Source organism: Perissodus microlepis, chromosome 8 (genome assembly GCF_051167445.1).
Source record: "Perissodus microlepis isolate ML-2025 ecotype Zambia chromosome 8, ASM5116744v1, whole genome shotgun sequence".
In the NCBI taxonomy this organism is placed as follows: Eukaryota; Metazoa; Chordata; class Actinopteri; order Cichliformes; family Cichlidae; genus Perissodus; species Perissodus microlepis.
In genome coordinates, this window is record NC_140468.1 from 25184235 (window position 1) to 25203394 (window position 19160).

General features: G+C 42.2%; 1 protein-coding gene across 3 annotated transcripts in view; it reads right to left on the minus strand.

Annotated features, from left to right (window-relative positions):
* The window catches only part of mpripb (myosin phosphatase Rho interacting protein b), a 45673-nt gene that overhangs the window by 8185 nt on the left and 18328 nt on the right, over window positions 1-19160 (minus strand). Inside the window, exons 4-16 of one of the 3 annotated variants that reach the window (XM_084938377.1) lie at window positions 18021-18172; window positions 17828-17912; window positions 17561-17732; window positions 16815-17259; window positions 13619-13745; window positions 12416-12520; window positions 8014-8070; window positions 7573-7641; window positions 7400-7489; window positions 6211-6320; window positions 5484-6039; window positions 4400-4537; window positions 301-2877 (exon numbers count right to left, since the gene is read on the minus strand). In XM_084938377.1, coding sequence (XP_084794503.1) covers window positions 301-2877; window positions 4400-4537; window positions 5484-6039; window positions 6211-6320; window positions 7400-7489; window positions 7573-7641; window positions 8014-8070; window positions 12416-12520; window positions 13619-13745; window positions 16815-17259; window positions 17561-17732; window positions 17828-17912; window positions 18021-18172 — 4683 coding nt within the window. The remainder of the gene's footprint in view (window positions 1-300; window positions 2878-4399; window positions 4538-5483; window positions 6040-6210; window positions 6321-7399; window positions 7490-7572; window positions 7642-8013; window positions 8071-12415; window positions 12521-13618; window positions 13746-16814; window positions 17260-17560; window positions 17733-17827; window positions 17913-18020; window positions 18173-19160) is intronic. The other 2 variants (XM_084938378.1, XM_084938379.1) reach the window with 2 other exon arrangements.

Genomic DNA, 19160 nt, shown 5'->3' on the forward strand with positions numbered 1-19160 from the left:
GAGAGAAGCCATCAGCTTCAAACTCCAAGTCAGAGTTTGAGGCTTCAATCTTGTATTCATTAAGGTAACTTTGCCAAAACATCAACAAAATGGGTTCCTCAATAAACAACTAAAGCAGCATCAGTGATAACATAAACCTACAGCAGGTTAGTTTTCATGCAACACAAAAGAAAATTGGTTTACGGAACAAAGAGCGAGAGAAGGGAGTAGATGTTGGGGAAGGGAGGGGGATCTGGGAATGCCACAAAGGAAAACAAGGCATCACAGATGGAGGATGGCAAGGACAAGGAGCACTTCCACCTTCAGGTTTTCCAGGTCTTTCTCGTATTTCAGCCGCAGAATGGTTACGTCGCCCTGCTCTTCGCGCCGTCTCATCTCTTCGGTCATGACTGAGACTTGGGTCACCAGCTCTTGGATGCGCTCTTTCAGGGTCAAGGCGTGATCCAAAGGTACGTTGTCATCTGCTTCATTCCTGCCTGCAGTTGCTAGATTCATCATGCTTCGCAGCTCTTCCATTTCCCGGTCAAACCTCTCCAGGAGACGACTCCTCTCCCTCTCGTGCTGCTCCTTCAAGTTCTCCATACAGTTCGTCAGCGAGTCAATCTCTTTTACATTCTCTTCTGAACGGAGACGAAGTGTCTCGTTGGCTTTTGCTATTTCCTGCCTCAACTTATCAACTTCCTGCTCGTAGCCATCTTTGACTTCTCGTAGCTCTTTCCTGTGCTTGGCTATCATATCATGAAGCTCAATGGTTTTATCGACTGAATCAATGGATTCTCCTTCAATCTGAATCCGAGTTTGAGACCCTGGGGCAGCTTTCAAATACGCCTCAGATAGTTGACTTTGAAGATCTGCCAATTTGGACTGAAGCCCACTGGCAACTTCTCTTAATTTTGGACAATTTGGACAATTCAAGCCAGGCATCTTTACTTCTTCCTCTTTTTTCTTTAGCTCTTTCTCATACTGGACTTTGAGCCTAATAATCAAGTAAGATATGTATGCTTCTTTGAGAGATTCACGCAGATGTTCGGAAGATTGTGTTTGTTGGCCAAAGCTTGCTAATGCCAAAGAATGCAGTTTGTCATCTTTATCAAGCTTCAAACTGGAGGCAATCTGCTTAAATCTCTGCGACTTTTCCTCCAGAATTTCTTTTAACTGTTTAAGAATCAGAGCATTTGTTTCATTATCAAGCCAGCTATACATCGATCCCAAATCTGTCACTCTCTCACTTCCAACGTCTGCCTGCGAACAAATCCTCCTAATCAAGAGCATTAAACTCTTCTCTGCCATCATCTGTTCTTCTACCCCTCTGTCACGGCTCTGTCCGTCTTCCTTTGATTTTGCTACAGTGGTGCCCAACAGTTGGCTCCAGAACTCTCCCTTTAACACGAATGACGCATCTTTTCCACTCGGGTAAAATGTCTCTTCCTCTGAAGAGGAAAATAAAGTGCTTTTTAATTCACCAAGCATACTCTCAACATCAACATCTACCTGTTCTAACATTTCTACAACCTGATTCATCGATTCAGACCTCATCTCAAACTCTTGTACTACTTTCATTAAAAGTCCTTTATCATCCACATGCTTCTCTTCTGCCTCAACAGATTCAGCATCCTTTTCATCTGTACTCATGTTCATTACTAGCTTCTCTCTTAGCACCCTTATTTCATTTTCTGCTTCTTCTAGCTTCTCTCTGCTGACCTTCTCAATTTTCTGATTTAGTTCAACTAGTTTACTGTTCCTAGCTTCTAGTTCCATACAGCGCTGCTCTGTAGTCTGAAGGCTTGACTTGGTCTCAAATAACTTTGCTTCTGAGGCTTCAAGCAGCTCTTGGAGTTGCTCTTTCTCTGGGTTTAATTCGTCATCTTCATAATCTCCCTGGAAGCCCAGACCTTTCAGTGTGGCCTCTCTTAACTGTAGCTTCTTTTCAGTGTCTTTAAGGATGCTGCCAAGCTCCTCCAATGTAACAAGCGCTTCATGGAGCCTCAAGGACTTCTCATTCAACTCCCTCTCATAATACTCCCTGTCTATGGCATTGGCTTGGTTTTCAGCCAGTTCAGCTTTTAGTCTTTTCAGCTCCTCCAAGACAAGGTGATGCTGTTTGCCACCTTGCTGGCTGATGAGCTCAGCTTTCAGTCTGTCTATCTCTCTGTCAGCCTCAGTCAGTTGATTTATTATCTCCTGACATCGCTGTTTCAATGCTCCATTTTCACTAGTTAAAAGTTCAATCCTCTGAGACAGCATCCCAATAGTTTCATCACTCGACTCTGAGTAGTTTTCAGTTTTGGACAGAAGACTGTAGGAGCCCTTTAGGCTTTCAAAACTTTGCTTGTGAACTTTCCCCACCATGTCCTCCATGGTTAGAAGACGAGCTTCATATTTGCGGATGCTCTCTCCAGCTCTAGCTAAACTCTTTTTTATGGTTTCATTTTCTAACTCCTGCTGGTGCTTCCAGGTCTCCAGCAGCTTCTGAAGTTGATGCTTCTCTGCTGTGTCTTGATTACAGCTATGTAATTTCAACACTTTCGCCAGCTCCTTTAGAGTCAGAGGATTGTCATGCGTTAAGTCCTCTAGTTCTTGAATAGCCTCTGTGGTGTCCTGGATTAAAAAGCTAACTGGTTTTTGGACAAGTTCAGGGGGAGGGCCTTCCAGGATGGATGTTTTGTGGGATTCAGAAAAGTAAGGGTCCTTGATGGGAAGGTGAGAAAGCGAGAGGCCAAGCTGTGCCTGCATATTGCGCTTTTTCAGCTCTTGCAGCTTCAGGAGCTCTTTGGTCTCCTGGTACTTCTTTGTTAAACTCTGCGCTTGAGAACTAACCAGTTCGGGCCTCTTCATCTGGGGCGTCACATCAGCCTCCAGACCCAAAGGTTGCTCCAGCTTGGAAAAGGGGACCAGACAGTTGGTTAACACACAGCAGGGGAGACACAAAGCTTGCTTATAATTTCCAGCGCTAACTACTAATTATTTCTCTTTAAATTATTATTATTAAATTAAAAAGTGACATTACATTAAGCATTCCCACATAACAATACCAAATTATGCAAATGAACAGAGATTCAAAACAAATCCAAAAATTTCTTTTGGTTTAAAGGTGTAAATTAAAAGCAACTGAAAGATTTAAATAGCTGGGGTTAGTTATACCAATAGCATGCACATTTAATGGTTAAAGGTTACTTTAAGTGGTAAGTAATGCAATATTAGTTTCAGCTGAGTGGTTTATTCAAGGACAGAAAGGCATACCAGGTCCTACAAACACACATTTCACAGGTTTCACGTCCAAGTCTGAGAGGAGATAATAAAATGCATTATGCAGCTCAAATCTAATGCTTCAAACACCCTCCCAACTTTCTCAAAATAATTCACTGTCTAGAGTAAGGGCACTATACTTGAAATCTGCCAAAAACAAAATTATATATACTTTACATATATATGTATTTAAAACATCATTCAGCCTCACTCTGTAAAAACCCATCCATACATCAAAACACAAGCAAAGAAATCGACATCATACATTTATGTCAGTACACTTCTACATATAAAATTTGTTAAAAGAATAACAAATGGATGTCTTTATAGCAGTTAATAGAAGAATCTGATGTCCATGCAAATGAGTAGAATACAGGCCAAGAGGTTATTATTCCATGTCAAGACAAACATTTCAACAAGTGAAGCAATCGTGCCAGACTATGCAGGAAAATGTCACTCTAAACTCAAAGACAAAATTCTCTTCATGAATTCGGCAAGAAACAACCGAAAAATGAATCAAAAAGAAAACAAGTTCTACTCAAGTTTCGCTTTTTCCATTTTCTATTGCTATAAATTGAATGATGAAGTCGAAATGTAAAAGAGAAAATTACAAGGAGAAAAAAAAAATGCCATCATTTCACTTTTCTAATTTTGATTTCATGTTCATCTTTTTGCATTGATTCTATGAGAAAAAACTAAAATACAGTAAACGTTTAAACACACTTCAACATTATTCTTATATTTTTGTGTCTGTTTATCACTTTTCACATGTAATTAACACTTACAGTGAAATAAACCTCTCCAGAAACTGCAAAACTACAGTCCTTTGGTCCAAAATCAATAAAATTACTCAAATAACTCCTTGCATGAGTCCTGATAAAGTAAAAACCTACAACACAAAGCGAGCAGATTAACTAGTATAAGCCAATTTAGTAATGAAATCTTATCGTTTTCCACATGCAATGAAGTCATGCAAAGGCGTTTATCTGTAGCCATTTTGTAGCTTCGTCAGTTTGGTTGCGATTTTCTCTCGATAAAATACAACATGCAGAAAATGTTACGAAATGAAGTAGAAACCACTGCTCAGTTAAGAATGTACTGATCGAGTTTACAACAGGACTTCCCATAAGAGCAGAATAAAGGGACAACTCACCGGAGAGATGTAACCAGATCGGTCATCCTGCTCTCTCTCCAGAGCCATTCTCAGCTGGATCTCCAGCTCCTGTTTGTGCTTATTTGAGTCCAGGAGCTGCTTGTGGCAGCTCTTCAACTGTGCCTTCAGGTCCTCAATCTGTAAAAACGGCAGGAAGAATATTAGAATATAAAATATATAATGTAGTATATATCTATATCCATCCATCCTCTTCTGCTTATCCAATTCAGGATCACAGGGGGGCTGGAGCCAATCCCAGCTGCCATAGAGTGAGAGGCAATTTTGAATCACCAATTATGATAACCTCAATAACTGCAGCAAACGCCCCGTTATTGGTGCTGTGGGAGAAGGCAGAGTACCCAGAGAGGAGGGAGGAGACCATGCCATCCCCCCACAGAAAGGCCCTGACCATATGGTTATTTGAATAGGAGAGACTTAAAGACAACCTGAATAAATGCAAACACGTAGTTTTACAATGATGACATCATTTATTAAAGAAAAAGCTACGCAAATTTACTTAGCCCTATGTAGGAAAAGTAAATCCCCCCTAAACCTAATAACTGGTTGTGCTACCTGTGGCACCAAAAACTGCAACCAAGCATTTGCAATAACTGCAATCAGTCTTTCACATCACTGAGGAAGAAATTTTGCCCACTCTCCCTCTTGTTTGAGGTCTTGTAAAAGCATCTCAATAGGATTTCAGTCTTTTTGTTTGGTTTTTAGAGCCCCACACCATCACACTACCTGACTGTTGGTAAGATGCAGTGTTAGTTTCATGTCAGATGTAGCACTGGCTTCATTGGATTCATCTTTCACTTGTTAAGCAAATACCTAAACTGTTACACTACAGAGTTATTATTCATGACTATGTTATACTGTATGCAGCAATCAATTCAATGACAAGTTTAAATTTACTGAAGCTCTTAAACCGATTAAAACTAACCAAATAAAATCTAAAATGCATTTTCCCCCTGAAGCTTAAATACAGGCTTAGCTCTGTACTTGCTGACTGGATTCTTCACTCTGTATATTTGAATTTCACTCAAAACAACAGCAACAATCTAAATTAAACAAGGAAACATACCCCTTGCTTATAACTCTCCAGTAGCTGCTCCAGCTCTACAGTCTCTCTAGGTTGCACTGCGGTGGGCAGCGGCACCCTCCTTTCCTCCCGCATGGGCGTCTTCTCTACCTGTCGCCAGTGTTCTTCGATCACCTCCTCCACCATCTGCTGCCTCTCCAGAGATACGGGACCTAGCGAATCCGGAGGTTCGTCTCCCCTCTCATCGTCGGTCCTCCCTCCTTCTTTAACCGATGCAGGGTCTGAGCTTGTCACGTTCTCGTACCTCTTCCGTCTCTCCTCTCGTCTCCGACTGCGCTCGAGCTCCCCCATGTCTGCCTGGAGACTCTCGGCTTCCTGCGCCCGCTGTTGAGCCAGAGCCTGGGCTATGGGCCTGAACTCTGCCCAGTCAAATGTCTTAGAGCGGCCTTCTCGCCTGCGCTCGCGAGCTCGGCTCTTAATGACTCCAGAAGTGGCTTCTTTGTCTACAGATGAGGCCTCAGAAGAAGGAGAGTCCTGAGTGACATCTGGTCTGACGAGACCCTCTAAAGGAGAGAATGAGCCATGATCCTCGGTCGAGCTAAACGGCAAAAGAAAGCAAAGTAAGTTTCTGCTTTCCTGTTCTTTTTTCATCTCTAAACTTTGAAATCTATCTTTTAATGTATTAATATACATGAATATTACACGGAAGCATTGAGTTTCTTGATAACTGAGAAGCATGTGTTACAGCATAACTGTGACTTGTACCCACCTTGCCACATCAGGGGCAGTGGAGGGTCTGACATTCTTCATGACTGCCTGGATCCAGTTCCTACGTATGCCTGCTGTCATGGCAGACAGAGTGTGCACTCCTTCCTGCGTCTAAACATGAAAAAGCACAGTGAAGAACACACAGAGTGATGAGAAAGAGCGATATAGAGAAGAGATGTAGCAGTCAAAAAATCCTGAATAGAAATCTCTCTTTATCGTAGATTCATTAGCGCTTCTCTAGTAGCAAACCTGGAAAAGTAAGAAAACCCAAATAATCCCGCATCACTACAAATACAGTGATTTCTGTTTTTGTGCCTACAAACACAGCTGCAGCATGTTCATAGATGTCCAATGAACAACAGTAGCAGTTCAGACTAAAAGTTATACACTTTTATTGTTTCGTTTTTACGTGCGCTGCTGCCATCGTTGATTGTTAAGTCAGAGTTGATGGAGCTGCTCCAACTTTCCAAGTTGGAATCCTGACTTGAGGGGGCGTTCCAGTTAAAAAAAAATTCCAACCAGGAAGTTGGAAATTCTGACTTAAAGTTGAACGCACCACGTGGAGACGTCAGCTCATGGAGCTGTGTGGTTGCGTATAAGGAGTACTAGCAAAAGCACTTTCCAAAGCCTTCATTCAGTATTTAGTGGCGACGCAAGGAAAATTAATATAAAACAGAGATGTTAGTAATGTGTGTGTGTGTGAGACAATATTCAGGGAAAGTTTCTTGCAGATTGGAGGGTACATACACACATTCTTACATTCTGAGTCACCAAGCACTTTTTAAATTGGATTGGTGATTTTATGACTGCATTTATAGAATAAACCAAACAGACAGCCTCACATTACTGTTCACACATAGGGGCTTAAGATGACCACTTGGTGGCCACTTTTTGGCAATGCCTTTGAAATAAAATAAAATACATGAAATGAAAATGTTCTTCTTGTTTAAACTAAATACTGAGTGACAAAAAACACCCAGATGATGAGACAATATGAAATTTTACTGTGGATATCGAGTGGAAAATCTGGCATTTACCCCAGAAGACGAGCAAAATTACATGTTAAGTATTGCTAATGGTTAAGTGCAACAAAATCTAGAATCAAACACATGAACTGATACAATGTCATCACACTGAAAGATTTTTCTTTGAGCAGAAAGGTTTGAGACAAAACAAGCAAAGCCTCTTACATGAATCTGAAAGCCATAGTTTCGCTGAGCCTGGTATTCAGTTACATTGTAGCAGGTAGACAGGTCAATCTCACCATCCAGGTCAGAGGCCTGAGTTACACAGAAACAAAGACGCATTTTAAAGGTAGAAGGAAATAAAAACATAAGGTGTGAAAGAGAACAAATAAGCCCACCTCCTCTGCAATCGAATCCTTGTAGTATCTCAGGCTGTGATCAGTCAGCACAAACCAGTACTTCTTCCACTTGAGAAAAACATATACAGTTTAAAAACAGAGCTGTGTAATACAGCAAGGTAGCATAGCAAGTCACATATCGAGTGTCCACACAGTCCTATGTGTCAGTGTAGAGTTTGTCTCTTTATATATCTTATAAACAGTATTTTAAAGCTTCCTAGCACCACCCTCGTCTTTCAAGTCCATTGAAGATGGAACATCAAAGTGTGGCCACAGGTGTGTAAAGGCCATCGAACGCTACAGACAGACAGTGACTCAGGTTTTTGAACTCTTTTGTTTTTTTTGAAGACTCTAGCAATCATTTTCATTTAGCTTTCAATGGTTAATACCATTTTCAGTTTCCTCTTTACGTTTCTCTTAATTAGCTAATAAAAATGGTACCTGGCCTTGCTCGTCAAGTTTCACCATCCAGCCTTTCTTAAAGTTCAGCAAGTCCGGCTAAAAAAATACAGAAATAAATCAATAAAGAGAGGATACAGATTCTAAGAAAACGTCACAAAGCAACATGTTTTTCATTCGTCGTTCTTTATTAATGTGTTGCAGCAGCAAACTACCACCACCCATCTTCATTTTAAAAGAAAGCATCAATAAGGACTTCAACTTTTCTCACAAACAGCGCCTAAATAAAACGAGAGGTAATGCTAGTGGCAGTGTGTCAAATTCAAGTTCAATACCTCACTGCTAGCATTCAAAAATCAGCAGCAGCTAAAACACATGCTCAGTCGGCTGCAGGGAGAAGTTGACCCTGCCAGCGGATCAGACAAGGATGAGGATGTAAATGTGGACCGCTGACTGAGGCCAACTTCTGCCACATGTGTTGCAGGGCTTTGCTGCCCACAGAACCCAAGTGCTCAACACGGTGTTGCCTGACACACACACACAGACATGCACACGTGAACAGTGACCACAGGAAGCAGTAGGAAGTTGTGACGGGCTCATACACACTCAGACAGTCTCTTTTTTCCATCTTAGATCTAGCAGAATGAATTCACGCAGCATAACAAACTGCACACAGAGAGAGCAGGATGAGAAGAATAACCTGGAAAGAAGGGGGAGAGCAGGGGGCTGCGCCGCACCCTGCAGCACGGGGGTTACAGCACCCTTGCACCACCACAACAAGGCCAAAGGAACATTAGGAAAGAAATCATACATTGATAAAGTTTGTCAGAGGTCACAGTTGGTTTGTATCAGATATTCTATTTAAAGTCAATCTTATTTCCATCAGACTATGGCTGATGGAAATAAGACATGATCAATATAAAGTCAACAGAACTTGTTCCAACCTTATTTTACCAGAAAAAGGCCGATGATAATGAATTTAGCGCTACGTCGTGAGCAGCAGCACATGTGCTAATGTTGGGGCTGCTGCAGTTTTACAAACCAACACATTAGGAGCGTGAGTGAAATAAACAACAACATGACAAAACAAAATGTTAACGCTCCCATCAAAGCAGCCCTCGGCTCAAAAGACGACAGTGTTGAAAAAAAGGTAAGTGGAATTCAGTAATGTGGAGAGATTTTACATATTTAAAGTCAGAAGAAGGATCTGAAACAGTGCTGTCCTTGCACAGTTGCCCGTTTACCTGCACAATAAACTGCAAGGACAGTTACTTTCTCCTGTAAAATGCTGCAGCAGGTAAGTGTCAAAAAGGTTGGATCTGAACAGCTGACTGAAGTCAGAGAAAGTTGATTCTGTTCATCTGAACGTACCATTATCTACTGGAGAAACATTTCGCCACTCATCCAAGTGACTTCTTCAGTCTTCTGAAGAAACTTTATAGAAATTGTGATTTTAATCATAGACAGAAAGCAAAATTTTGTTACATATTATATATTGATAGAATGAAAAATATAAATAAAAAATCCTAACTGTGTATTAGACTGAGCCATACAAAAGAGGATTAGAGCCATTGGAAGAGGAGGGGGGGGGAAGACCAAAATAGAAATTGAGGACTTCTTTTGGACTTTTTTGAAATCTGACAATAATCTCAGAATTGTGGTTAAAAAAAAAATAATAATAAAAAAATACTGGCCCTAATCCTCTTCCATAGTTCCAAGAGGCAACCTCTAGGGCTGAAAAATAAGCCTGCTTAAAACATAAAAATAAAACTGACAGTTCCTTTAAAGGTCACTTAAGATTTGCTCCAAAAACAAGTCAGTCCCCATAGACTCTCATTACATTCACCATTTAGTTGGACTTTTGGGGTATTAAAAAAAGATATTTTTATTTGGTAAGATTTAAAATTAGGGGCAGGGCTAGTTTGACTGCTAGTGATGCTAGTACAGCAAGCGGACAGCTATGGGCTAAGCCTCATATGTTTTTAACTTTATATATTAACTAGCTATGTCTATGTGTTGAACATCTGCAGTTTAGCTGAAAAAGACTGCTAACTGACAACTGAGCGTGTCATGCTCTCATTGAACACTCATCCAAATAGGATACCCAAGATAAGTGTAGCCAAATGCTGACATTTAACCTCCAATGTGGGATCTAGAAACCAGCGGGTATCTTTATGGTGGCTTTGTGCTTCTTTTATTTACAGTGTACTCTAAATGCTCAGTTTCTGACATTTTCCCCCTCTTAGATCTAAATGATGCCAAAGAAAGGGAGCATCGGGAGCATACGGTCACTTTAGGCATACAGTGCTGGTTGTGTGCTCCATCAACCTGCTATTCAAACCTACTGTTTGCAAAGGAATGAGCAGAAAGTTTTAGATAGTGGCTGGAACTGAGGGGCTTCACAAGACCCAGTAATAAAATCAAAGAACTATTTTGAGCTGTGAGACTACTTGTAGCGCAAAAAGACTAATATCAAGGTGGAAAAGAACAACAAACCCATGTGCACCGTAACGCTCCACTTGCACCATCAGTGTTAATACCCCCACTAAATCTGTCTATAGAAGGTTTTCTGTGGCATACTGTTGGGTGATGTCTGCTGAGAGTTTGCTCAATGTTTAATTCTCCTAACTGTGTTACCTAAGCGAATCACGCCTCTTAGGCTCAAACAACAACAAGCCAGCGATCTCTCTCTGCTCGGCTGAAGCCCTGGCACTGCGGCTGACCTCTGATCCTCCGGCTTAACAGAACAAGAGCAGCTTTGTTTACGAGGCCACAGACAGAACGCACTGACCTTTCAGTCCTGGAGCGTTCAGGTCTGAAAATTATTAGGACAAACTTTGAACCTGCTCCTTTATTCATCACCCTATTGAACCATATTCATTACTGGTTCAACGCGGCTTTTAGCAGCAGCATGGCATGGCTTTAGCAGAGATTACAAAACAGTTAAATAACACACTTTACTATTTATGGATTAAATATTCATATCAATATTCAACTCCCACTTCAGCCAAACAGTCCTGATAAACTTACTGTTTGCTACCTGCACAAGCGTCAAGCAAGCTTAAAACTACCTTTGCTAAGTTGTTGAAGACAAAACAAGAGTCAAAGTAATAAACTGGATTTAGACGCGATGTGTGGAAATGTGAAACTTCATGCGTACTCTTAGTTACTGTATATGACAGTTTTCATGTTGTTCTCCAGCTTAACTATATTTTAAGTAAATTAATAAATATCTTAACATATTTATTAATATCTAATCTTTATTTAGATATTGAATAATATCTTTAATATTAAAGTTGATTCATTTTTAGGCAAAGGTTTTCCCTAAAAATAATTCAAGATTAAAGGGGACTTATTGCTACCATTTCCTGCTCCATATTTTGTATTCATGGCTTTGTAGCGTTTTATGATTCACAGTGTAAAACATAGATAAAGATTCATTTAATGAGCCTTGGTTCTTCCCCTCAGTTCACACTGACTGAAACAAGTAGTGCTTTTCCAGCAGTACCTACTCGGCAGGGGGTTCCAAGCAATCTGAGGTGATCCGAGAATGTGACGTCGTCAGACTGCTGACTGAACGGCTAGTCAGCAGCTTCATTCGACGAGTCGTGAGAGCACCCCCTTCACGAAAATCTAAAACTGTCATTTTTGAAACCAGCAACTCGGGAAATGGAAGAAAAACAAACAACACAGGTGTCCCCCGAGTCTGACAAAAACCACAGACCAAGCAACACATATACCATCGCATACAAATGACGTCGTGTGATGTTTGGCCGGGTTGCTATAACTACTCCACTCACGTTAAGTGGTACTTGATGTAATGAAAAACAAGCTGTAATGAGTTGTGATGCGTCAGCTTGCGTTAAGCCAATCTGAAAAGGTACTCACAGGGTTTACTTGCGCTGACATGGTTAAGCTGTACATACTCTGATTTTACCATGTTTAACATGAGCATCCACCACTGTCAAAGTGTACGAGGAGGGAAAGTGTTTGTTTTTTTTAAAGGAAACCTACTAGAGTCCCTATAAACGGGGCTCTTTTAGCCCAGTGAAACGTCCCTATGAGTGGCTTTAAATGTAAAGCCAACGTTACACAACATGTTCAATGAATATAAACAAACTGCAGTGCTGAAATTTTTCGATCAGCTTATTTATTCATTAAAAATCACAAACAGTTTTTTAGGTAACTAATGTGTAAAACAAACGTATAACACAACAAATGAATAATGATGTAACGCGGGATGACGAACTAACAATTCCCATCAACATGCTGAGCAAACAACAGCAGCTGACTTCTTATCATCTCCGCTGCTGCAGTGACTCTTGCCAATTAGTGAGTAAGGCTGGAAAACAAACTGTGCTCACTTTGAGAGGTCAATTCTCCGACAGGAACATTTGGAGTTTTAGCATGATCGCAGACTTTACAAAAACAAGAGAACACTCACCGTCATGACTGACTCAGTGGTCCTCCGGTCCAATGACTTGGCTCTCCTCAGAGGGGGCAGGGTAGAGGGAAAGTCCAGACCCTGACCCACGTCTTGCCTCTGTTCCTAAACAACACACGCATATAAACACCCTTAAAGGAGCTCTCAGCAACTTCCAAGAAACTACTGTCACTAATGACACCCACAGCCATTTAGTGAACTACAGTCAGCATTCCCATGCTCAACATCAACAATACAAGTGATGAGTAATTTATAACACTTTGCACTGCATCCTTCACATAGAAAACAGTCCATAGTACAGACGAAAAAAGGAAGCATAGATGCATGTTTGAGTTTTCTGTGAGATTTGTGTAAATTGGCTCTACCAGAATGTTTGCATAATAGTGCAAGTAATAAGTAGCGGGCAAATGTTTTTATAGAAAACACACAGAATAGGCAAGAATCACTGACCCATTCTTTTGTAATCAGGTCTGTTTGAGTGGGTATTAATGAGCTGTGGAGAAATTTCATGACAAACACTACTTTGTTGAGCCCATGTGTTTTATGAGGCCGAATTCGGCACTGAATCAAAGAGGCTGAAAACAAAAATACACACTGTTAGCATGAGGCTAAATGCGTCAGCTGGAAATGTGTGCATTGTTTCAACACAACAATAAGGAGAACAGAGCGTTTGTGTGCAGTAAGAGACACACAAGCAGTCTTGGCTGCTTTATTTGCGTACGTGTACGTAACATTTTTATGGTGAAACAGATCCAGGGGCAAATGGTGTCCGAGTGGGGACTCTGTGTCGGGTCACTGTCTTGCTAAACTCAGGCCCGAGTTGCTCAAACTTAGCGCAAGGGGCTAGGGTGGGAAAGGAAAATGTAATCACCAGGGGAATCCCACCACAGAGTGGAAACTGGAAATGAATACAGCAACCCCTACTGACCTCTGACCTACAAGCAAAACAAAGACAGGACAGAGAGAGGGAGAGGACGGAGGGAAGAGGGTGAGGATAAGGGAAAAGAAAGAGGAGGAGCGGTGGGATAGCAGCGGGGCAGAGGAACCAAAACTTGTCCTGGTAGGGCCACTGCTGAGAACACATCTGGCTTTCCAAGTGATGTTGTTGAAAATCACTGTTTACACATATTACCATATCTATTGTGAACTGCAGCACAATATTGGCACTGTTGGACTGAACACACCCACACTCACACACGTTACCTCTCTCTGGAAGCGTCTGTGTTCACTTCGGCCTTGTCTGACTCTGCTTCTCCCCGACTCCTCCACCTCCATTTTTTCCGGATTCTCCAACTCCAAGGCCTCCAACTTCTCGATAACACCGGAGCGACTGCAAACAAATGCACACCTTGGTTAAACATGTAAGGCATTCAGTTTCTCTAGATCGTCATGAATGGTAATGACACTGAAAGGCTCTTAGGGTTGGCATGTTGACCTAACTTGTACTGTGTTAAAAAAACTGGTCAAGACGCTGGAATTGGGAATGAGTTAACTGGAAGAAAATTAGAGATTTTCTTCTACAGCAGCCTGACAAACATTTAGTCACTAATCAGATCAGTTATCCTAGCTCTGGGATCATCTGCTTGTTTCTGTTCTTACAGTCTTGATGATCACAATGGACTTGTGCTGTTAAGACTGGTTGATTTACAGTACTGACTAACTAACTCATAATAGAGTATAAATCTACAGGTCTGCGTAAAGCAACCTGTAGGATTATAGTACAAATGGATTCCTAATTCAAAAGTGCTGGGCCTCCCTGTGTAGAGACCACATGTTTGCAAAATTACCCCCCCAAAAAAGCGTCATTCTCCAAATACTTAAAACCCTGGGAACTTTTTCCCTTTGGCACTGATCATCGGTGCCAGATACTGGAAGCACTGTTGCAAAACTTGCTTAAATTTCTGATCCTGCAGTCAAACAGCAGGTAAAGTTGCTGATACGTTTAGAAAGCTTTTGCTGCTGCAGGATTAAAGTCATTATGGGTTAATCTTCAGGTCTGTGACATTGTAGCAGCAGGTTTTCAAGTCACGTCTCCAAGGGGGAAATGAAAGCTTGCTCTGCCAGTGCTGTCAAGAAATGTTTCTTTGGGTGAAGGAAAAAAAAATGCAAATACTTCAAATGTAAATGTAAAGAGTTGAGATGTTCCCAGTAAATAGTCATGGGTCTTTGATGTAGTGGACAGGCTGATCATCTGCAACAGATTACGCTAAAGAAACTGATTCACAGAACGATCTCTCAAGGGTAAAATGAGTGCTGGATCACAGATCTGAGAACAGCCTACGCTCGCTCAAGTCCATCTGCAACCTTCCTCAGTCTGTGACACAGAACACCGCCTGCTCTGACACATTCCCACACAGGCCTTTTGTTCAATAACAGAAATCTGCATTACAGAGAGGAAGAGGGCAAGAAGCAGTAGGAAATATTATATTACTCTTTTGCTTAAATGCTGCCCTTATTTGGGGACACTTCTGCTACAGTCGCTGCCCTTAAAAGGGAATAAAGCAGAGGGGAGGAGGATGAGGACAGTGTGGAGGCCACCGTTTGCCCCAGTCAGGCTCACATGAAGTTGTCAGAAATACACATCAGATGAGGAACAGACAGGGACCAGGAGTGCACATGCGCTTTCTGGCTAAGCGCTGTTGCTTCTGTTACTTCATTTCAGTTAGGAAAAAGAAAAGCACCACTTGGCGCATGCTGTCTTTTTAAGGGAATTTCCTTGAACTTTAAAATATTATTCAAATTAAAACCAAATGACTGAATGTGAAACGGGGCGAAATGACAAAGGTTCATCTGTTAGGCAGGCAGGCCTGGACCAGACCACGTAAGCGCATCATGCAAGGACAAAGGCTCGTGCCTTTTGATAAACCTGCACGAGGTAGCCACAGTGTGAATGTTGGAGACTCAAAACTAGCAGAAAACTAACACAGTAGTGCCACGCTGCCAACACTGGGCCATGCAGTCAGCTGTAGAAAACCCTTTATGATCCTTCCACAGGTTTACCTTGTTGCGACATCTACTTCTAGATGGATCTTGCTGACCAGAGGCTTTGCTTCTATCACCTCATCCTGAGCTGAACTAACAAACTCAGCAGTGAATAAGTATGAACTTTCAGGAAAGGGATTTCAGTCGTAATGGGATTTAATGACATTTCTCAGTCAGGGACCACATCTTCGAGTTGTTGTGTCTATTTTCCATCCTTGGCCCCACACTGCAATGTCAAAAAATATAAAGCTGGCTGCTGTTGCTACGCAGATGCCTGCTGTGTTAATGTGCCATTTACATAATGGCACATTAACATTAGTAAGTGTTGGAAAGCGGCTCCTAGGCTGCTCCCCTGGTTGCTGTACAGACAGATGTGTGCTCACTTGAACATGAACTGGTTCAGGACACTAATAATGTTCAAGGGCCACTTTCCTCCTCCTCCTTTTCCCTTTAGGCCTGGCAGGGATGGAGCTATCTGAATGGCACAGGAAGCTGGCTCTGGGAGGAAAAAGATGACCCCGCTACCCCTGTAACAACCTCACCTACTAGGTTTGTTTGAAGTGTTGCCCTCACTGGTGTCTGTGTGTGCGAGAGAGACCTTTCACAAACATAACCAGTCGTGGAGAGTCAGATTGCTGAATGGAAAGTACAAAACCTGCACTGTGCGCTTTTTTAAAAGGAGGAAAAAGTTGAAAGGCAGGGGTGATTGTTAAGGAACACATTTTCCCATAAAAACACGGGTAAAATACTGATGCTATCCAATATAACGCAGAGAGCTGAGATTCTAAGAAAGCATTCCACTGACCTGGTTCATCAGGTTTAATCAGATGCTGATTAAACTGCTAGTTCACAGCAGGATCTTATCACCTTTGCTTATCAACATGCTACCTGCATGCTCATATGTAGTACTTTTTTCAATCAAGTCCATCTGAGCACAAAAAATACAACTAAGACAGAGCTAGAGTTCATAGTTTGTGTATTATATTTAAATGTCTGTGGACAAATGACAACACTGTGTGACTTAACCTAATCGTGATCAACTCCCAGAGAGCTTTACTGACAGTCAGGAGTGGGTGGCTATCAACCGTAGCTACAACTTAGAAGAGGTAGTGTAATTTATTTTCTGAGATATTGGGAAGATGAGACGAGATGGATCCAAAAGACGGCACAATAACTGTACAAGGCTGCACAATTCACCATTTCCACTGATCAGTCTGGCTGAATTTGTGACAAAATCAGCCAGATTGCATTAACAGCTGTTTGCATACAAAGAGAGACGTCTTGCGAATATCTGTGAAATCAGATTATCATTAATGTAAAATGAAAACAGCTCAGCTTCCAAATGCTTCACTTGTTGCCGTTTTGCTGGATGATTTGTATAACATAAGAGAAAGTTTAGAAGTCAGTGAACACTGACCTCCTCTCGGGGCTGAAGACGGCCTCTCTCTCCTGCCTGTCTGGGCTCCTGAACCGGCTCCTCTTCTCAGCCTTTCTAGCCTCAGCCTCCAACCGCCGAGACCGCGGCGTGTCGTGGTGGCTGTAGGAGTGACCGCTCCTCTGGGTGGCCGGGTGGCTGTCTGTGCTCGTCACCGTGCTGCCGCTGGCATCCGAGTCGAGAGAGCTGACCGAGCCGCTGATGTGAGAGCCGTTGGAGAGCAGGGAGCTGCCGGAGGGGAAGGGGTCGCTGGGAGCTGGAGAGAGGCAGCGCGGAATGCCTCCCAGGCTGGAGCAGGAGCCGGTCGGGGACAGCAGGTCGCTGGGAGGCTGGGGGGTGGAGCCGTGCAACGGCAGGCCGCCCCGGTCCACTTCATCACCGTTCACTGAGCCTGCATCAGAAGCCTGGGCCGCGGACGCAGAGTCGCCTACAGATGAGGAACAGAGGATGCCATGATGCCATATATTTATTTAAAATAAAATTAAGTGAATACATTTGACTTAAAAAAACAAAAACAAAACCCATTTGATTAGACTCTTATCTTGGAAACATGTATTTTTATGTCATTTTAAATTGCTTTAATTTCTTCTTCAATAATAAACAACCCATTATCTAGAAAACAACTGGCTGGGTAAAGCCTAATGAAAAACTTAAATGTGGTGTCTTTTTCACTTGGTATATTTGAATATCACCTTTGATCTTATTTATAATGTGTTATTCCTCCTTACCTGTAGGGGGCAGTGGTGATCCTGAAGGTAGCTCAGCAGCAGTCCAGACTGCTGCCCCTTCAGCCTCCCTCTGGTTCAGTTCTTCCTGCCAGATGATGGAGCTTGAATCTGGAACTTTTTCCGCTTCTGGGATACCAGACCCAGTTACTGCTACCTTGGCTGGACCCGGCTCCTGGATGTGAACGCACAATGAAGTCAAAAATGACGGCCTAAAGAAGGTGGCGCATGATCCTGACCTTTGAACGTTTGTGTTGTGAGGAGGATTACCTGGGAGGTGGCAGGCTCAACTTTGCGTTTCTTCTTCTGGTTCTGTTTGTTGGTTCGGGGGTAGACAATCAGCTGTTCACTCCACCTGCAGGTGTGTGTGTGCACAAACACACATGCCCAAAGATTTCTGAATATCAGACATCAGCATCCAACCCTGTGACAACCCATCAGTAATCATATCTGGACAAATTACCCATTGATGATCTCCTTATTCTCTCCTCTGATGTAGTACTCCTGGTCGGGTGTGATGATGCACAGTGAGTTCTTCTGGCCCGTCTTGGGCTCTGCATCAATGACGTCTGTACAGAGGTTCATGTTGACTGTGCCCTGAGGGAGCGTGCTTGGCTAGAAAAGACACAATATGAAAAAATGAGCAGAGACGTATCCAAATATTTGGATATTTATACACTGTGTAGGTATCCAGTTTTCACTTTGGAGATATGGGATAACTGTTTTACTTTTTTTTTTTGCATGTGACATGTGAAAGATCTCTACTATCTCCTTCATGGAAATCATTATGTTTAACATGCATGTATGGTACTCAGCACAGACCTACAAATTAGCCTCCATATTTGCTTAGATGCTTGTGTGTCACATAGCTAAGCGAAGGGAAGTGTTAGGTTAGAGACCTAAGACCTGTTCATTTTAAAAACAGAGCGAGAACAAATGTGTGGTGTGCTCGCCCAGCTAAATACTCATATCACGTTCCAAAGGAAAACATGCTTCAGAGCTCTCTGTCATACTGTACGAACCCTCGGCTGCTATCGCCACGTCACCATGGTAACGAGTTGAGTTCTGTTATAGCACACTGAGTGAAAAGTGAAGGTAACAGCATGCTCAGTGAAGAACAGAGCTGTTTGTAGCATGGAGACTGATAGCTTTCAGCGTCATGGTTGATCCACAAAGCACAAACCACAGTCAAAGCTCTGACTAGGGCCATATCATGCTGTTCACGGTAATACCGGTATAACGTTTGTGTTGTTGGGCAACGATAAGAAAATGAAATATCGCGATAGAATATGGGTGAAACGCACATGCGCAGTGCCTTTGTTTACATACGCACATGGCGGCGACGCAGAACGAGAAGGGCGAAAGCGGATCGTTGAATGAAACAGATGAATCAGAACTGGTTTGTAAAAATGCTGCAACTTCAGTGGTGTGGAACTGGTTTAGCTTTCGTCCGTCAGATACACAACAAAGCACTATTTTTGGTAGCGCATGCTAGCGGGCCGTCGTTATTACTGTGATTTTTGGAAAATACGGCACACTTAAAATCAATCCTTTGATTTTTCTGAAAATCGACAGTGCCCCTTATGATCCCGTGTGCCTTATG